General features: G+C 46.2%; 1 protein-coding gene across 1 annotated transcript; it reads left to right on the top strand.

The window, feature by feature from the left end:
- The first annotated feature begins 5,730 nt into the window (after positions 1 to 5,730).
- On the top strand, positions 5,731 to 17,724 carry TUBB3 (tubulin beta 3 class III). The gene is made up of 4 exons (XM_074222993.1): positions 5,731 to 5,877; positions 13,701 to 13,809; positions 15,204 to 15,314; positions 16,223 to 17,724. Exons 1-4 carry the CDS (start codon positions 5,821 to 5,823, stop codon positions 17,296 to 17,298), a joined length of 1,353 nt encoding a protein of 450 aa, XP_074079094.1. The 5' UTR covers positions 5,731 to 5,820; the 3' UTR covers positions 17,299 to 17,724.
- Positions 17,725 to 17,977: the final 253 nt, after the last annotated feature.

The following is a 17,977-nucleotide window of genomic DNA, read 5'->3' as shown; positions in this document are numbered from 1 at the left end:
GGGGGCAGTGGGAAGCATTACCATTGTCCATTCATGCCGGCATGTATAAACCCATCCAGGAGATGTCATCAAGGAGAACAGCTTATCATCTGCAAAGGGGGTCAGATGTTCTGTTTAGTAGTGGGGCAGAACCTGGTCTCTCTCATGGTGACAAGGGATATGTATCATTAGTCAACCTGAGCAACATCTGAATTGCCCTTTTGCGAAGAATGTGCTGAGATGGAGAGAGAGAAGAGTGTTTGTGTGTGTGTGTGTGTGTGTGTGTGTGTGTGTGTGTGTAAGAGAGAGAAAGAGAGAAAAAGGAGATACTTGCATGCATGCTTCACACACTTTCACTCATGTTCTCATACATGGATGCTCATTATCTACAACAGGAACAAGAGAACAATCTTCTGCAGCTGATCCATTTTTTAATCCTCTATTTGAGGGTAAGATTTTCAACCCCATCCCCCAAATCTAGAAATTCTGCCTGTTCCTACTCTGTGTACCTGGAAATCTGTCCCCTCCTCTCCCCCTTCCTGTCATTGCTTCTGTCCACTAAGGATACTCTGTGTCTAGGAGGCAGGACCTGCACTGTCCAGACTGGAAAGATGATACCTCAACAACAGCCGAAGTCATGAAAAACATTTAGAGAATTTCTACCCCAACCCTCCTACCTCCCCACCTGGATCCCAGATATTGAAGATATAGGACATGCCGTCATGTGGGACGTCAATGGGGCCCAAGGAAAGATGACTGGGAATTCCAATATCTCAGCCTCATTCCCAACTTGGCCACTGATTCTGACTGTCCTGCTCTTGTCCTAACTACTCACCTGGATTTGATGTGAACGGGCTGGGATAGTGATTGGTTGTTGAGGCTGTGTGAGAATTGTATGATTGAGAAATGACAATAAACTCAATCTCTGCCCAGGTGCTATGTCTGACTTATGTGGGGGTGGGGTAGAAGGGGATGTTTGTGACTATGCTTCATCATTCCTCTTTGCTCTTTCATATCACTTAATGAGAAGTGGGAGGGGAAAGGTAAGCAAGTGATAAATGGGCAGGAAGGCAAATGTTAAGAAGTGGACTGAATTTCTCAAATCTTGCTGGAGTTAACCCAGAGTCAACTTTACTTTGAATGAGTAGAGAAGCCCCCCAGAATACTGGGGAAGAAATTACCTTGGTTAAGCTTGGAGCCCTTAAAAAATCCAGGGAAGGAGATAAATCTGAAGGTCGAACTTCTCCCAGAATCACAGAATTTTATAATTGAAAGGAATCTTGTAAGTCAATCTCCTCATTTGACTTCTGAGGGAAATTAAGACCCAGATATTGCACAAATAGTAAGTCACGGATTACTCAGGATCCTTTGACTTTAAATCCATTGTTTCCTTATTCATTTCTCTCTGATCCCCATCTAGAGGCAGACAAGGGAAGGGAGGAACCCAAGATAGAGGGAGGCTAGAAGCCTTATCTCCACAGTAACAAGTCCTGGGCACAACACATCCCACAGTAAACCTAAGTATTAGTTCCAGTCTTAAATTCCACCCCCTGCCCCTCCCACGAGAGGCAAAACACTAGTACAGGGCAGCTTTAGGGGTGGGGAGCTGAGCACCACCATTGAAAGAGTTGGCTTTTACCAAATCCAGTGGGTTTTCTCAGTCTTCAACCCCTATACCCATTCTATTTCCTTTATTATAAAATTTGAATTGAGATTTTTTTTTGAGGGGGGTGGTAGCAATCAGGGTTAAGTGACTTGCCCAGAATATTGGTTATTTTGTGTCTGAGACTGGATTTAATCTCAGGTCCTCCTGCTTCGAGGGGTGGTGCTCTATTCACCTAGCTACCCCTCAATTTGAGTCTTAAGAACAGCTCATCTGTATTCTAGCTTTGTGCCCAACAGACTTGTTGATTCTCCATAAGTGCCTTTTGTCTGGCTCATCTCTTAGGATCTTCTTCCAATTTCCCCTTCCCTGGGCTGGGAGCTCAAGGTTAAAGAACAAACGGGGTTGCCAACCACAGCCCTAGACTTCTTGCTAAGGGGGATAGAGAGCTGGTTCCTGGCACTGCAAGAAAGGAGAATGAGTCAGGTTGCAGCCTGAGCCCAGACCTCCCTCTGGAAGGAAGAGAAGATGAGTCTGGCTAGGTGTTGCCAGGAGAGGGAGAGCTGGCCAGGGTGTGGCTGGGCTGGGAAGCTTCCTGTTGCTTAGGTGAATTGGTGGAGACTGGGAGGGAGGTGCAGCAGCAGCATGGTTAGACTGCCTTCCAGCCTCCAGCAGCCACCCAGAGAGAACAACTAAAAAACCTTACCCTGGAATCTGGGAACAGGGAGAGGAAGGAGGGGCTACAGTCAAATAGACACCAACCACAAGAGGCCACATCATAAAGGAGAAGAGGAGGTGTGTGGGGGAAGGGAGAAGGGAGGGAAGAGAGAGGGTGTAGCTCAAGAACAAAAGACAAGATTTCGAGAAATTAAGAACACAAGAACCTTCCCTGGAAGAAGGGGTCAAAGAAACAATTCTGCAGAAGCTACAGAAATGAAAGCAAATACTATAGACACAGCCCAGACCCCACTGACCACATCAACAGATGTAGACATGAATGCCCAATCACCCTTCTATATACGTGCATACTTCATTGTAAAGAGATGCACCTTTGTCTGAAACCTATCTAAAGACACACATATACAGTCATGTGGGTTTTGTGTGAATATTTACATGTATATCTACACACAAGCACAATATATCTGTATTGTGTATTTCTCTCCAGTCAAATTTATATAGAATTTATTATATAGTCAATGGACCTCATCCATCCAATGGAGGAACTTTGTTAAAAGGAGGAACCTTTGTTAAAGATGATTTCACGATCAAATAAAGTTTATAATACCAAGAACAATGTTTTAAAAAGTAATAGGCATGTATATTCTACATATTATATAAAAACCATGAAACATCTATTGTATGCAGGTGTTGAGGAGAAGCTGCATATTGAAAAAAAAGTCAACTAGGTCCTGGAAAACTTGTTAGGGAATCATGAAATTTCTCTCTTTCCATTTCTATTTGAAGAATTGTGCCCATGAGTTATGTCATATAGCTTACCTTTGTTTTTGCCTGTGATTTCCCAGCACAATTACTCAGGCCATGGGGCTGTTCCAAGATTTGCCCCTCCCTACAACTTAAAAATTGCAACTCACAGTTCTATGGCAAAGAGCCTTCCTCAGAGCCCTATGAAGGGGATTGGTACCACCCAGGCTCAAGGGCATTATGTGATTGGCCAATGGACATAAAACTAGGTGATGTCAGTTCCAGCATTTGAACCTGGCTCTCCTGATTACAAGTGCTTCAGCATTCTCTCCTGTACTCCATTATGCCCAGAGAACAATCCCCAAGGGCTCTGATCCAGAGTTACCCATGGGAGTTGATGACTTCACTCTTTTCACACTAGAAAAGTGACTGGAGAGCCCTGGATCAGAAGAGCACTATATGGTGGCTGGCATGGAGATCAAAGAGATGAGGATCAAGTGCCACACTCCCTCAGTCAAAGTGAAGCCAGCAATGGTCCAGAACATTGGACCCCTCTAGGGAAGGGACTCCTGCTGCCCTCTAGTGACCAGATAGTGCCACTGAAAGCAAGTTGGCTCTGGGGGTGGGGGGTGGGGGAGTGATTTCAGTTCAAGGCTTTTAATCTTCCTCCTCCTCCCTGTCCTTTCACTTTGAGTGATTAGTTTCCTTAGAGTCTGAACTACTGTAACTTACTCTTAGGAGAAAGTCAAAGGCCTTTGGGACTCTAGGGAGTTGATGTGAGATTACATGATGACTGATGGGCAATATCCCAAGTACAAATGACAGGACATAAGGACTGAGAGGGGCCATGGCCAACATCTTTAACTGGGGAGCTTAGGGAGATCAAGCATCCTTTCTGACAGAGTAGCAAGATCCAAGGGAGGGTGGATATCCTTATATCTCCCCCAGTCCCATCACACACACACACACACACACACACACACACACACACACACACACACCTCATATGCTACCACCCAAGCTGCAGAGCTTGGGACCCTGGCACAAATCCAGATTGAGAGAGTCTAGGAGCTCCAATGACAGTAAGTAAGGAATCAGAGGATTAAGTTGGGTTTTTAAACTCACCTTTAAGTCATTTTTCTCTCACTGCCACTGAGACCCAGGGAAGTTCTCTGACCATTTTTCACCTTCAGCACCCCCAAATAAGGAATTTCCTAACAGGGATCTATTTCTAACTTTCCATCAATCTTGGAATCTCTGACCCCTGTTTCCCAGCAAAATTTCACTTTCCCTGGCAATAGAATCTTCCCCCCTCCTTCCATCTCCTTTCATCAATGGACCTTTTGATTCAACAGGCATCTCTTGGATTTTTCTTGCAATCCCTCTAGGAGAGGGAATGTACAAATAGATTTGGAGCAGTTGTGAATTTTTTTTTAATTAATAATTATTCAAAGATATTTGGTTTCCATTTTAATGCTATGCAATTTATGCATTTAAAATCATTGTTCTGAGATTTCCATAGGTTTCACCAGATGTCAAAGGGGTACATGCCATCTGTAAAAAGCTTAAGAACCCCTTCTCTAAGACACAGGGCCTCCCATGTTGGCCTTCTCTACTCAGGTTACATGTCCTGTCCCTCCTCAAGCTTATCCTACAGTCTCAGGTGGGGGAGGGGAGGTCTAAGGGTGTGAGCTTCCTACTTTCCTTTTCTTAACAAGGGATTTCATGTCTTAACTACCGAAAGGCAATTTCTTTTTCTTTCTTTCTTTCTTTTTTTTCTGATTCTCTCTCTCTCTGTGTCTCTCTCTTTCTTTTTTCTTCTCTTCCTTCCTTCCTTCCTTCCTTCCTTCCTTTCTTCCTTTCTTTCTTTCTTTCTTTCTTTCCTTCCTTCCTTCCTTCCTTCCTTCCTTCCTTCCTTCCTTCCTTCCTTCCTTCCTAATTCTACTCCTTTGCTACCCTACCATTCGCGAAGGTGCCGAGCTGGATGGGACAGAACTTCGTAGTCCTCTTTAACCCCCTGGAAAGGGAAGGGGCTGGGGCTAGAAAAAGGGAAGAGAGTAGAATCCCAGATGCTTGGGAAGAGGAGGGGAGGAGGGAGGCCCTGAGACTGAGGGTACAATGGAAGGGAGGCTGCTAGAGAAGGAAACAAAGAAAAAGGGACGGTGGGGAGGAAGGTCTGGTGTAACTTGGAGACTATCGCTCCTCCATCCTCCGCCCCTTCCGCCAGCCCCGCTGCTGAGCAGGGTGGGGTCTTCGTGTCCCCGGCTTCTGCCTATCTAGAGGGGTACCAGCAGGTGGATGGAGACGCCACTATTGTCCTCTGGGGAACCCCCTTTTATTATCAGTCGGGAAGATGCCTCCTGTCCTTCAGACGTGAAGGCTCCCCAAAACCCTGACCGAGGGAAGCTCCCCCAGCCAGATCCCCCTTTCTTCATTCAGTCTAGGTCTGCCCAGAGGGGCCCTCGCAGCCCGCTTTGTATTGTGTGCAGCCAAACAAAGTAACTGCGCCGGGCAGCAGAGGTAGGAGGGTGGGCAGGCCCCAGAGGGTGGGGGCGGCGGGGGGAGGATGCGCTGGTTGGTACTGATGCTGCAGGGATGTTGCAGCACTTTCCTCCGGCGGCTCGGGATTGGCTGGGAGGAGGATGAGGTCAGTTCTTGGCGGAGCACGCCGGGCTCTGCCCAGCAGCCGGTGCAGCACGCGCAGCCTATAAAACCCGGCGGCCGAGGAGCACCCAGCCTTCCGCAGCCTGCGAGAACGCGCCCCACTTGCCAGCCCCGGCCGCTCTCCTTGCAGCAAGCCAGCAAGACCCGCGAGGATGAGGGAGATCGTCCACATCCAGGCCGGCCAGTGCGGCAACCAGATCGGAGCCAAGGTACGGGTGGGGAAGGGGCCGAGGCGGGCTCGGACGGAGCCGGAGACCGGGCTGGGACTGGGGCTGGGGCGGACTGGTGACGCCCCCCAGGCTCCAGAGCGCTGGGCCAGCCCACTGCGGCAGCTAGGGGTGGGCAGCTTCTCCGGGGCTTCTCTGGAAACTGGGGCTCCCTGCTCAGCCTTTGTACTGGGGTGGGGCTGGGGCGGGGTCTGCGCGCCCCGAGCTGGGTCCGGGGAGCGCCTTTGGAAGAAGTCGAGGCCATTCAAGGACTCATTTGGGTTCAGAGATGGGGAGAAGGGGTGGGAGGAGGCGGAGGGCGGGGGGTCCAGGGGGCGGGGGGCGGGAAGAGGAGCGCGGGGCTCCGCCGCACAGCTCGAACCACACCCCAGGACTGCGGCGCCGGGAACAAAGGGATGAGCTCAGTTTTACCCCAGGCAGCCGGGACGCCTGGGTCCCCGCCCTGCCGGGGCTCCCCACGTTTCTCCTGCCATTCCCCGCAATGCCTTCCGTGCTCCCCAAGTCCCGGAGGGTTTCCAGAAAAGGGCTCCCCCTCTTTCGAGGACTACTATGCTGAAAGAGGCGGGGAGCGGGAAGTCGAGGAGGGGTGAGACCCTTCAGTTTGTCAGACCCAGTTCCCTATCTCTTGGGAGAGGTCAACCCGCACCCCCAAAATGACGACGCCCCCTGTTGGGAAAGCTGCAGGCCGGGTCCCCTGGGTCTTCCCCGAGTTAATGGTCAAGGGCTGGAACCTGGACAGCGACCACTCCCGGGCGCCGCAGGGTCCACCAGGGAGATTATCTGAGGTGGGCGGTGCCCAGGCTTCTCTCAGGAGCCCTTCCGTCTGGAGTGCCTTTGGTCTCAGGCTCGGGGGGGGGGGGGGGGGGGGGAATGGGTGGGGCAGAACTGGGCGGGGCAGTCGAATGAAAGCCCAGGAATATGTCCCCCCCCCCTTCAGAAGCAGGACCCCAGAGACTGTCCTCCGTCCTTCTCCTAAACCAAGTCATCTCCTCTCCCCAGTTTCTTCAAGGGTGCCCGTACTTTTAAGAAACAGTTCCTTTCTGAATGGTCCGCCCAGGGGTGGCCCCAGAAAAACTCTCTCTTGCCAGCTCAGACACCTCACAGCCCCCTCCCCAGCCACAGCCCCCCTCTTTCTTTGTTCTCTTAAGGAGAGGAAGGGGTGGAGTTGGGCTATGATTCCCAGGGTGACCTTGGTCTCTGGTCTCTGCCCACCCAGGCTGCTGCCGAGGGGGAAATGGAGATCCTTGCTGGAGAACCAAACCTGATCGTTTTTAGGTCCTGACCCCACCCTGGAAAAAACCCCAGTGGGAGCCGGGGGTTCACCTCTTGGGAATTGAGGTGCAATCAGAAGAGAGAAACACCTTAATGCCGCCTCCTCTCCCAAACCAGTCATGAGGACCTCCTGGGACGGGTCTAGTTAGAAGCTGAGGTTAGCGAACAAAGCCATCATGAAGAAGCTTGGGCCGCATCAATCTAGAACAACCTGGGTCGAGGGGGGAAACGATGGGAAGAAACCTGAAACCAAAGCCTGTGAACACCGACAGGTGGTAGCAGGGGCAGTAAGGGGAAAAGCTGCAGCCTAGCTTTGTGTTTAGGGGGGACATTTCAGCTCCTCTGGAACAAAGAATCCTAAGTGGGGAAGTGGCACAATGAAAACCCCAGAAAGGGAAAATGGGTTGGGACCAGCTAGAGAAGAAAACCCCAAAGACTTTTGCTAAGAGTGAGACAATAGATTCAGAGCACGAGGTCCTGGCTCTGCTACTTACGGACCTATGTGACCTTGGACCTTCCCCTCCCTGGGCCTAAGTTTCCTTCTCTATAAAATGAGAAGACTGAAGTGGAGAGAAATCAGTATCATAATGAAGAAAAAATAAAAATGATGCTTTGGGTTTTCAAGCTGAACACTCAAACTGAATTCTTATTTGAACATGTACGACCTGGGAGAAATCGTGTCATTTCCTTAAGCCCCAATTTCCTCAAGAGGGAGTTGAATTATAGTCCTGTTCAGTTTTAGATCTGTTGTCCTAGGATCTTTAAGTTCTTTGAGTTCTAAACTCTGATCCTATAAGCAGCAGCAGCAGCCCCCAAGGAAGCCAGCCAGAGGAACAAAAACCTAATTAATATACTGGAGGGGAGACAGCTGCCTACGTGGCACTGACATGTAAATTGTATGTGTGGGTCCTCTCTGATGCTTCTGGTGGAGGCACCTGCTGCAGTGTCTTAGTATGAGGCAGCACTAATCGTCCATCAGACCCTCCAGATCCATCTGTGCCTGCTCAGAATGAAGAATGAGGAGGGGGAGGAGAGGAAGGGAGAGGAAGGCTGGCCCATCTCCTGCTCCATTGGGGGTCGGGAGTGGAGGAGGAAGGGCTTAGAGAGAGAGAGACTGAAATTAAATCAGGTCTTATTCTGGAGTAGAGGGAGCAGCTGTGGCAAAGTCAGCAGCCACCCTTGGGCCAGAGGGTCTGTTAGCTCATTAGGCAGGTCACTGGGGGATTGGGTAGGCACAGAACACCTGCCGCAGAGCAGGGTCAGGGGCTGAGGGCCTAAGGGGGAGAGGAGAAGGGGGGAGGTAAGTGGACACAGGCCAGATTGAGACCAAAGCCTGGGACAATGATGCTTATAAGTCATGATTTCTGGGACCCTTCGAGTAGTCTAAGGGACAGAGTTGTAGCTTGAGATTTGGTTTCCAACTTCATGGTGAAATGGGCAGATCTTTGAGAATTCAAATCCCATTTCTACTAATTAGTATCTGTGTGACCTTGGGAAGTACTTCATTTCTCTAGGTCTCAGTTTTCTCATCTGTAAAATTAAGATATTTAAGGTCTTTCCAGCTTTAAATCAACGATCCTACTTGCCATATTGGATCAGTTGCATTATTTTTAGGAAGAAGACAGTGAGTATTCCCTTGGGGATACTACGAGAGCAAATGATACCTTTTTCTAAGAGAGAAAGATATAAATTCAGGGCTTTATGATGATTTTATAAAGGGAGCTATGTTATAATATTAAAGGGATTTTGAGACTTCTATTCTCATGGGTTGAGGAGACATTGGAATCATGGAGAAATTGAGGAAAAGAAAACTTTATCACCTAGACACCCCCCCCCCCACCATAAGCTAATGTTCTGTTTCCTTAATCAAAATTACTGAAATCAGTCTTTTAAAAGTCTTAGTTGAGTGCCAGGATCTGCTCCCCACCCCTAGGGACCTCCCCTGTCCTGTGGGAGGTGAATGAGTTAGGCCCAGGGGTGGCCCTGCCTGACCCCCAGGGAAGGAAGAAGGGAAAACACACTCTTCTTTGATGCGTCACATTTGAGCTACTGCTGGTGCCTCTTGGAAAACTGGGGCAGCAGCACCCAGCATGTGACCCGGCTGCTTGGGGAGCAGGGAGCCTGCGCAGGTAAAGCAGTTCTGCAGTGGCCAGGATAAAAGAGATCTGTAGACCTTGGAGTGAAGTGAGCAGGCAGTTGAGCTCCTTTGGGTTCAGTGAGGTCAGTTCTTGTCACCTGATTATCTATGACCCCCACTCCCCATCCCTAATGGTGTCACCTAGCTCTCTGCTGGAGTCTTGATATTTCTCCACGAGTTACTCTTTATTATTTATCTTCTCAGCCACCCCAGTCAGGACTCAGCCTCTTTTCCTGCAAAAGTCAGAAATTTAAATCCCTTTGGCAATCCATCCTCTCAGCTTTTGTAGGACACTCATATTCTCTATTTACACCTTTGAGCCTGGAGTTCTTAGACTAGATCCTCAGGGAGGATCAGGGAGATTGAAGGGACTCAGTGGCACTGAGCCTTGAGAGGCCTTAAGAGGCGAGTTCTATCTAGAAGTTGGCATTCAACTAACCAGTGCCTTGGCTCCTTAGTTCTCTTTTCACCCTAGTTTGGCCTTCAGCTTCAGTTGGTGTCCCTGGACTCCTCCCTGGGGTAGATCATTAATTACAGTGCTGCTTCATTAACAGTATCAAAGTCAGTCTCCTCATTCATCATATGGGCTATGGATGACAGCAATTTTGTGCCCCCTCTCTTCCCCCTCCTCCTTTCAAGCTGTTAGACAAAACCTTTTGCTTTGGAAAGTGCAGGGAGGAATATTTTATGCTCTCAATCAATAGAAAGATTTTTGCTTCTCTCTTAGGATCACTAAGCAACACTTTCTTTCTCCATTCACTGACCCTCCCGCCCTTAACACATTTTAGAATTAGAACAAAAGTGTCCCATCCATCTGGGTAAGATAGTGCCCCCCCCACCCAGGGGAGTAATTGGGTAGGGGAAGAGGAGAAGGGAAAAGTGGTCTTCCGACTTAGGTTTCACATCTCTTTAAAATGAAACCCTCTAGTAAATATCTCCCCAATCCTTCCCTTTGGATACAGCCTCAGGGCTTTTCAGTTCTAATTACATCATTTTATATATTAGCAATCTCTCTCATCTCCTTTAGCTCCCGAGATGGATTTTCCTTTAACACCATGTTCTGCCCTATAGGGCCAGGAAACAAAGGTGTTGAATTTCTATGCTTTGTTGGGGTGGAGGGCGGGGTGAGGGAAGTTTGGCATACAGAGGAAATGAATTTGGGTAGTGACCTGAGGCTTGTCAGAACCACGGACAGTTCCCCCTCCCCCTCCCCTCCCCCCACATAGTTTTCTAGTTTCTACTTCCCACAACCTAGTACAAAATTGTTTCGGAGATATAGGCTGGTATGATTGAATATAAAAGCACAGATCGAGCTAGAGGATAATCCAAAGGTCATTAATTCAATGCCCATTTCTGACAAATGAAGAAACTGATACCCCGGGAAACTGTATTTTCATAAGATCGACCAGATTGCAAACATCAGAGGTGAATTTGAATCCAAACTGGACTCAACTCTTTCTCAGTAGTCCAGTCTAATTCAATCTAACTCACCCTCATTCAACTACAAAAGCTGAATCTTCCCTCAGCTTCCTTGACCTGAAACAGACTTTCCTTCCATTAAAAGTGCCATGTAAATGTTAAAGCACCACATGAATGGATTAATTTTAATTATCATGGCTACCAGGAGATGAACTGATTTTTTTTCAGTCACAGCAACTCATGAAAATAATTTACTAAGAAGAAGTGGTGTGGAATGATAGAGAGCTGACCTTGGAGTTAGGAACACATGAGTTCAAATATTGACATTTAACCTCAGTGCTCCCAGGCAACTCCTGAAGACTAAAAGGGCAGTGATTAATCTGTAAACATAGTGTATTTCCTCACTAGGGGCTCCCTACCCTAAAAAAAAAAATCACATGTAGACATCTAAAATTGTTTTTTTAAGGTTCAGAGGAAAGATAACCTCTCCCTGTGAAGGGAGTGTCCACAACAATGAAATATTACTGTTCCCATAGCTCTCCATCTGCCATATTTTTCATGAAGGTTCCTTTCCATTTCCCTTAGGACATGATGGTCTTTGTCGGATCATTGTCCCCAAGAGCCAATGATTACCCTGCCTGGTCAGACCTCTGTCAGAGACAACCATCCCAGAATGTTTGGTGAATTCTACACTCAGAAAATTCTTGGGTTTGCGACATAGTTTAGAATTCCTGCTTCTGAAACCAGAACTATCAAAAGGAAGCTATTCTAATCATAGATTAAGTGATGGGAGAATGAATAGTAAAGAAACATGGGAGATGAGGGCTTTATTAAGTGCAGAGCACTATGCTAAGCACTTTACAAATATCTTATTTGAAGGAATCGCACATTTATCTAGTGAGGATAGGACTTAAAAAACAAATTAGGATATTTGCTATGAAAACTCAGTTGTGGCAAAAGTAGAATTGAAGAAGGAAGCCTGTATCTGGAGGAAAGGGAATAATCATTTACCTTGCATCTAAAATGTGCCAGATATAGTGCTTTTTAGAAATGCAATTTCATTTGGTCTTCACAACCACCCTGAGAGATAGAAACAGTTTTAACCCTGTGTTACAGTTAAGGAATCTGGGGTGAGAGGATCTGGGTTCAAATCCCAGCTTTGCTACTGAATACATATGTAACCATGAGCAATTCATTTAATGTCTCTGGGCCTCAGTTTCCCCATTTGTAAAATAAAGGAGTTGGACAAAGTTGTAATAATAGCTAGCATTTTTGTAGTGCTTTAAAATCTGCAAAACACTTTACATTTGTTATCTCATTTGATTTTCCCAACAACTTTGTGAGGTGAGTCCTATTATTATTCTCATGTTACAGATGAGGAAGGTTCTTTTTATCATTAAATCTGTAATTCTAAGCATTTTTAATAGTTCCAACTATAGGTGTAAAAGTTAAGAATCTGAAATGCCTCAGGAAAGGCCCACAAGAACAGGCTTGACACATATTAATGATTTGCATTGATTTTTTAAATCCCTTGCATTATGAAGTTTTTGTTTTTAGGTTTTTTCCAAGGCAAATGGGGTTAAGTGGCTTGCCCAAGGCCACACGGCTAGGTAATTATTAAGTGTCTGAGACCGGATTTGAACCCAGATACTCCTGACTCCAGGGCTGGTGCTTTATCCACTACGCCACCTAGCCACCCCTATTATGAAGTTTTAAAAAATACTTTTCAAAGAGTTTTCACATGTATCATCTTATCTGATTTTCACAATGACTTTATAGGATAATGAACTGGGATTAAATTTTCTCTTCAAGACTCATTCATATGTTTTCTTTTACAAGAGGCTTTTCCCAGCCTCTAGCCCCAATGTGCTAAATCCTTCCCCTTTCAGGATGCTTTCTTCTACACTGTGCATATCTCATTTGCTCTCTAATATGTTTTCTCCCCTAAAAGAATGTGCCCTTTCTTTTATCTTTAATATTTATCACAGGGGCTGGCTAGGTGGCGTAGTAGATAGAGCACCAGCCCTGGAGTCAGGAGTACCTGAGTTCCAATCTTATCTCAGACACTTAATAATTACCTAGCCGTGTGGCCATGGGCAAGCCACTTAACCCCATTTGCCTTGCAAAAAAAAAAATTATCACAGTGCCTTGCATATATTAGGCACTTAATAAATGCTTTTTGATGTACTAACTAATGACAATGACTATTTAAAATAGTGATGTTAATAATAGCTAATATTTATGTAGGCAACTAATAAATGTCTGAGGCTGGATTTGAACTCAAGTCTTCCTAACTCAAGATCTGGCATTCTGTCCATTATACCACCCATTTAGCTCTAGAGCTTATATAGCATTTTGTGATTACCAAGTGTTTTACATGCATTCTCACTTAATCTTCAAAAGATATCTCTGAATTAGATGAGACAAAAATAATTCCTATTTTTATATATGTCCGAAGTTTCATAAGTCTGAGTAATATACAAGATCTTCTGACTCCAAGGTCGATGTTTGTTTCTCTTGTAGATTCTCATTCACATCTTAGATATCCCCCTCCAATTCTTTTCCCACTTTTACAGGTTGTCTCACACAAATCTTTTTTTTTTTTTTTTTTTTTTTTTTTTTTAGTTTTTGCAAGGCAATGGGATTAAGTGTCTTGCCCAAGACCACACGGCTAGGTAATTATTAAGTGTCTGAGGCCAGATTTGAACTCAGGTACTCCTGACTCCAGGGCCGGTGCTCTATCCACTGCGCCACCTAGCCACCCCTGTCTCACACAAATCTAAAGGAAAAAAAGGTTCAACTGAGTTCCAACAAGGTTATATTATATATTTTTGTAAAAGTCCATTAGTTGGTCACAGCATCTCCAGATTCCTAGGTTCTAGAGGTGGGTGCTAAGTATTAGACATGACTTGACAATGTTGACTGCTTCTCTTTCCTTGGTCACCTTTCGTGTCTGTGTCTTTGCATCTCTCATCAGTTTTGGGAAGTGATCAGTGATGAACATGGCATAGACCCCAGTGGCAACTATGTGGGCGATTCAGACCTACAGCTAGAGAGGATCAGTGTTTACTACAATGAAGCCTCATGTGAGTATGCCCTTACCCAAAATAGCCTTCAGACTCTTTCTAAACTCCTTTTACTCCATGGCATGACCTTGAGATGCATTATTAGCTTGGGGGTTGGGGAATCAATGGGACCATAGAGACTCTGAAGGTTGAGGTGGTGGCTATGATGAAATGGGAAAGATGGATGGAATCTAGAAGGAGGTCCTAGGATGACTTTGCTCTCCTAAGACAGGAATGACCTTTTCCCACTGAGATTCTAGGTATCATTTGCTGACTTCACTCTCATACGCCCCAGCAGTACAATAAATCAAATCTCAAATAATCTGATTTTTTTATGTGTTAGGTCTCCTAACTAGGCTCTAAGTTTTCCATAAGAATAGATTGTAGTTGATGTTAACTCTGTTTCCCTTCTTCAACCCAAGAACCTATATCAGTACTCTGTACTATACACAGTAGACACCTTACAAATGTTCATTGAATTGAAATCACCAATCATTCAATTAGCTGGATTGGGGGGAAAATAGATTAAATTGAGATCACAATAGTGTAGCTTGGCAGAGGACATTGTAGTTAGAGTGTGTGTGTGTCTCTGTGTGTGTGTGTGTGTGTGTGTGTACAGGGAGGGGTGAATTAAGGGAAGTTTGAGCATTTTTTGAATATCCATTCCAATGGTTTCTCCTTCATGGTATTTCAGAGATGTAAGCTTCTGATAAAAAGCTTCATTTTTATAATCCCACAGTCCATTTCAGAGGAGGAAGATCTGTCTAGTGGCTGAGACTTACTTAGGGAGATCTTTTTCTTTTGTAAATGCTTTCTTTTTTTCTTCTTTTTAAAAATATCCCTATGGGGTGGCTAGGTGGTGTAGTGGATAAAGCACCGGCCTTGGAGTCAGGAGTACCTGGGTTCAAATCCGGCCTCAGACACTTACTAATTACCTAGCTGTGTGGCCTTGAGCAAGCCACTTAACCCATTTGCCTTGCAAAAAAAACTAAAAAAACAAATATCCCTATCCCTTACCAGGTATCCTCCTCTAACTCCATACCACTCTCCTTTGTCTCAAAAATTCAGGAAAATAAAACAAATAAACCTCATTTGCTATGCTTGGAGATGTGGCAGGAGGCAGGAGGCATGTCAGTTCTTTGAATTTAATATTAGTCACTGCCCTTATATGAAAGATTATTTCCCGGTCTCCACCCCTCCCTTCTGGCAATGGATGGATTCGGGCTCTGCCTGAGAAAGTGATGGAAGAATGGATAGAATGGGATAGACTTAGGTGGAATGAGCTTTGAAGTGGAAAGGATCTCAGCAAACCAGAGCAAGTGTCTTTCTAGGGAAAGCAGGTCTAAGTGCAAATGATACCACTGGCCCTAGACCACAGGATCTTATAGCATCCATTTGTTGTCTCACCTCCCTAGCTCACAAGTATGTACCCAGGGCCATCCTGGTAGACCTGGAACCTGGAACCATGGACAGTGTACGATCCGGTGCTTTTGGACATCTCTTCAGACCAGACAACTTCATCTTTGGTATATTTCCCTACTACCCCTGCTTCCTTTGAACAAACGTCATATATAAAAATCTCTATAAGGAACTAACAGAAGGGGTAGCTTAGCAGGGGCAGAGGGGAATGGGTTATTCAGTGTACCTTGCTTATAGATGCTTTACTTTTCAAAGTGCCTTCTATAGAATTTTTCATGCGATCATTCAATTAGCTCTGTGAGGATAAGCAGGGTGGGGTAAGTATTATCTTTGTTTTACAGCTGAGGAAAGTGAAGCTTAGAAAGCTGAAGCGCTTGCCAGAGATCGCCAGGGTCAACAAGCTAGTAAGGAAAGAACACTGAGCCTCTTCTAAACACACTTTACAGAGCCCTAAGCTTTAAAGAGGTATTTGGCAGGGCAGCTAGTGGCACAGTGGGATAGAGCACCAGCCCTGAGTTCAAATCCAGTCTCAGACACTTAATAATTACCTAGTTGTGTGACCTTGGGCAAGTCACTTAACCCCATTTGCCTTGCAAAACCAAAAAAAAAGCTATTTGTCAATGCTATACTCATTTCACAAATGGGGAAAACTGAGGTAAAGATGTTTATTGCTTTCCTCTTTGTGTCTGCAGCAGATATAATTCCATACTAATTCTGATATAGTCTAGTATACTAGAAAGCATATGAGGCCAGAAATAAGAAAACCTGGTTCAAGTCTCAACTGCCTTTTATTAACCACAAGATCTTGAGATATTCACCCAATTCACCCTGACATTATCTAGCGAGCATAGCAGTTTCCCTCCTTCCTCATGGGGCAGCTGAAAGCATGGATCTGAAAGCTCCTCATACATTGTAAATGTCAGTACTAACATAAACTACTGGCCTGCTTAACCCTTTGAGCTCTCCTGTGGATTTTTATCCCCTTTAGCTATTTTACTCTCTTCCCGTCTCACAGGTCAGAGTGGGGCAGGAAACAACTGGGCCAAGGGTCACTACACTGAGGGGGCCGAACTGGTGGATTCCGTGCTCGATGTGGTGAGGAAAGAGTGTGAAAACTGTGACTGTCTTCAGGGCTTTCAGCTCACTCATTCCTTGGGTGGGGGCACTGGCTCAGGTATGGGCACCCTGCTCATCAGCAAGGTCCGAGAAGAGTACCCTGACCGGATCATGAACACTTTCAGTGTGGTACCCTCCCCTAAAGTGTCCGATACGGTGGTGGAACCTTACAATGCCACGCTGTCCATCCACCAGCTGGTGGAGAACACAGATGAGACCTATTGCATCGACAATGAAGCCCTTTATGATATCTGCTTCCGCACACTCAAGCTAGCCACCCCCACCTATGGCGACCTCAATCACTTGGTCTCTGCCACCATGAGTGGCGTTACCACTTCCTTGCGTTTCCCTGGCCAGCTCAATGCTGACCTCCGGAAACTGGCCGTCAATATGGTTCCCTTCCCTCGTCTACACTTTTTCATGCCTGGCTTTGCCCCGCTCACAGCCCGTGGCAGCCAGCAGTACCGAGCCCTCACAGTCCCTGAGCTCACCCAACAGATGTTTGATGCCAAGAATATGATGGCAGCCTGCGACCCTCGCCACGGGCGTTACCTGACAGTGGCCACTGTCTTCCGTGGCCGCATGTCTATGAAGGAAGTGGATGAGCAGATGTTGGCCATTCAGAGCAAGAACAGCAGCTACTTCGTGGAATGGATCCCCAACAATGTGAAGGTGGCCGTCTGTGACATCCCACCCCGTGGCCTGAAGATGTCTTCTACTTTCATTGGCAATAGCACAGCCATCCAGGAGCTCTTCAAGCGCATCTCCGAGCAGTTCACTGCCATGTTCCGCCGCAAGGCCTTCCTTCACTGGTACACCGGGGAGGGGATGGATGAGATGGAGTTCACAGAAGCTGAGAGCAACATGAATGACTTGGTGTCTGAGTACCAACAGTACCAGGATGCCACTGCAGAAGAGGAAGGGGAGATGTATGAGGATGATGAGGAAGAATCAGAGGCTCAGGGGGCCAAGTGAAGCCATTAGGGTCTGGTAGGAGGCACTGAGTGGGCAGGACCCAGGAAGAAGCCTGTTGTTGGCTGGGGTTGGGACAGAGAGTCTCCCTCACCAGAACAAGTTTTTTCCAGATCATCTAGTCATTTGACAGAGTCCTCCATGTTTGCTTCCAATTAGCTGAGAGCTAGGTTCCTGGCTTCTAGACGCTTCACATTAAAGGTTCCCAAACTTCAATCATTCAGTATTTAATAATATTCCCCTTCCTGCCTCCCAACCCTGACATTCCCATTATGATGTGTTAGCTCAATTTCTGAACCCTTCCTACCCTGGACCCTTTTCCTCTTGCATTTTTTAACATATATTTTCCATAGTCCCAATGTTCTTATTTTTTACTGGTTTGTGTTGATTTTTATTTTTTGGAATACTCAATAAATTTATTGCTGTCTGATACCCTCATCCTGATTGCCAACTCCTTATTTGGGGCCGGGAATAAGTGGTTGAGGGGAGGGTGACTGGGACTCACAGTAGAAGACCTTTGGGACTGCCGGTCCAAAACTGCACTATGAAAGTCCATTTCTTGAATGCCAATTTAGAGGACCTGTCTCCTGCTTCCTCTTAAGCTTATTATTCCACATTCAAATCCTAGAAATGTAGGATCCACACTCCTGCATTTACAAGTGAGGAAACCAAAACCATGGAT

This window comes from Macrotis lagotis, chromosome 1 (assembly GCF_037893015.1).
Source record: "Macrotis lagotis isolate mMagLag1 chromosome 1, bilby.v1.9.chrom.fasta, whole genome shotgun sequence".
Classification (NCBI taxonomy): domain Eukaryota; kingdom Metazoa; phylum Chordata; class Mammalia; order Peramelemorphia; family Peramelidae; genus Macrotis; species Macrotis lagotis.
This window is presented reverse-complemented; position numbering and strand designations above follow the sequence as displayed.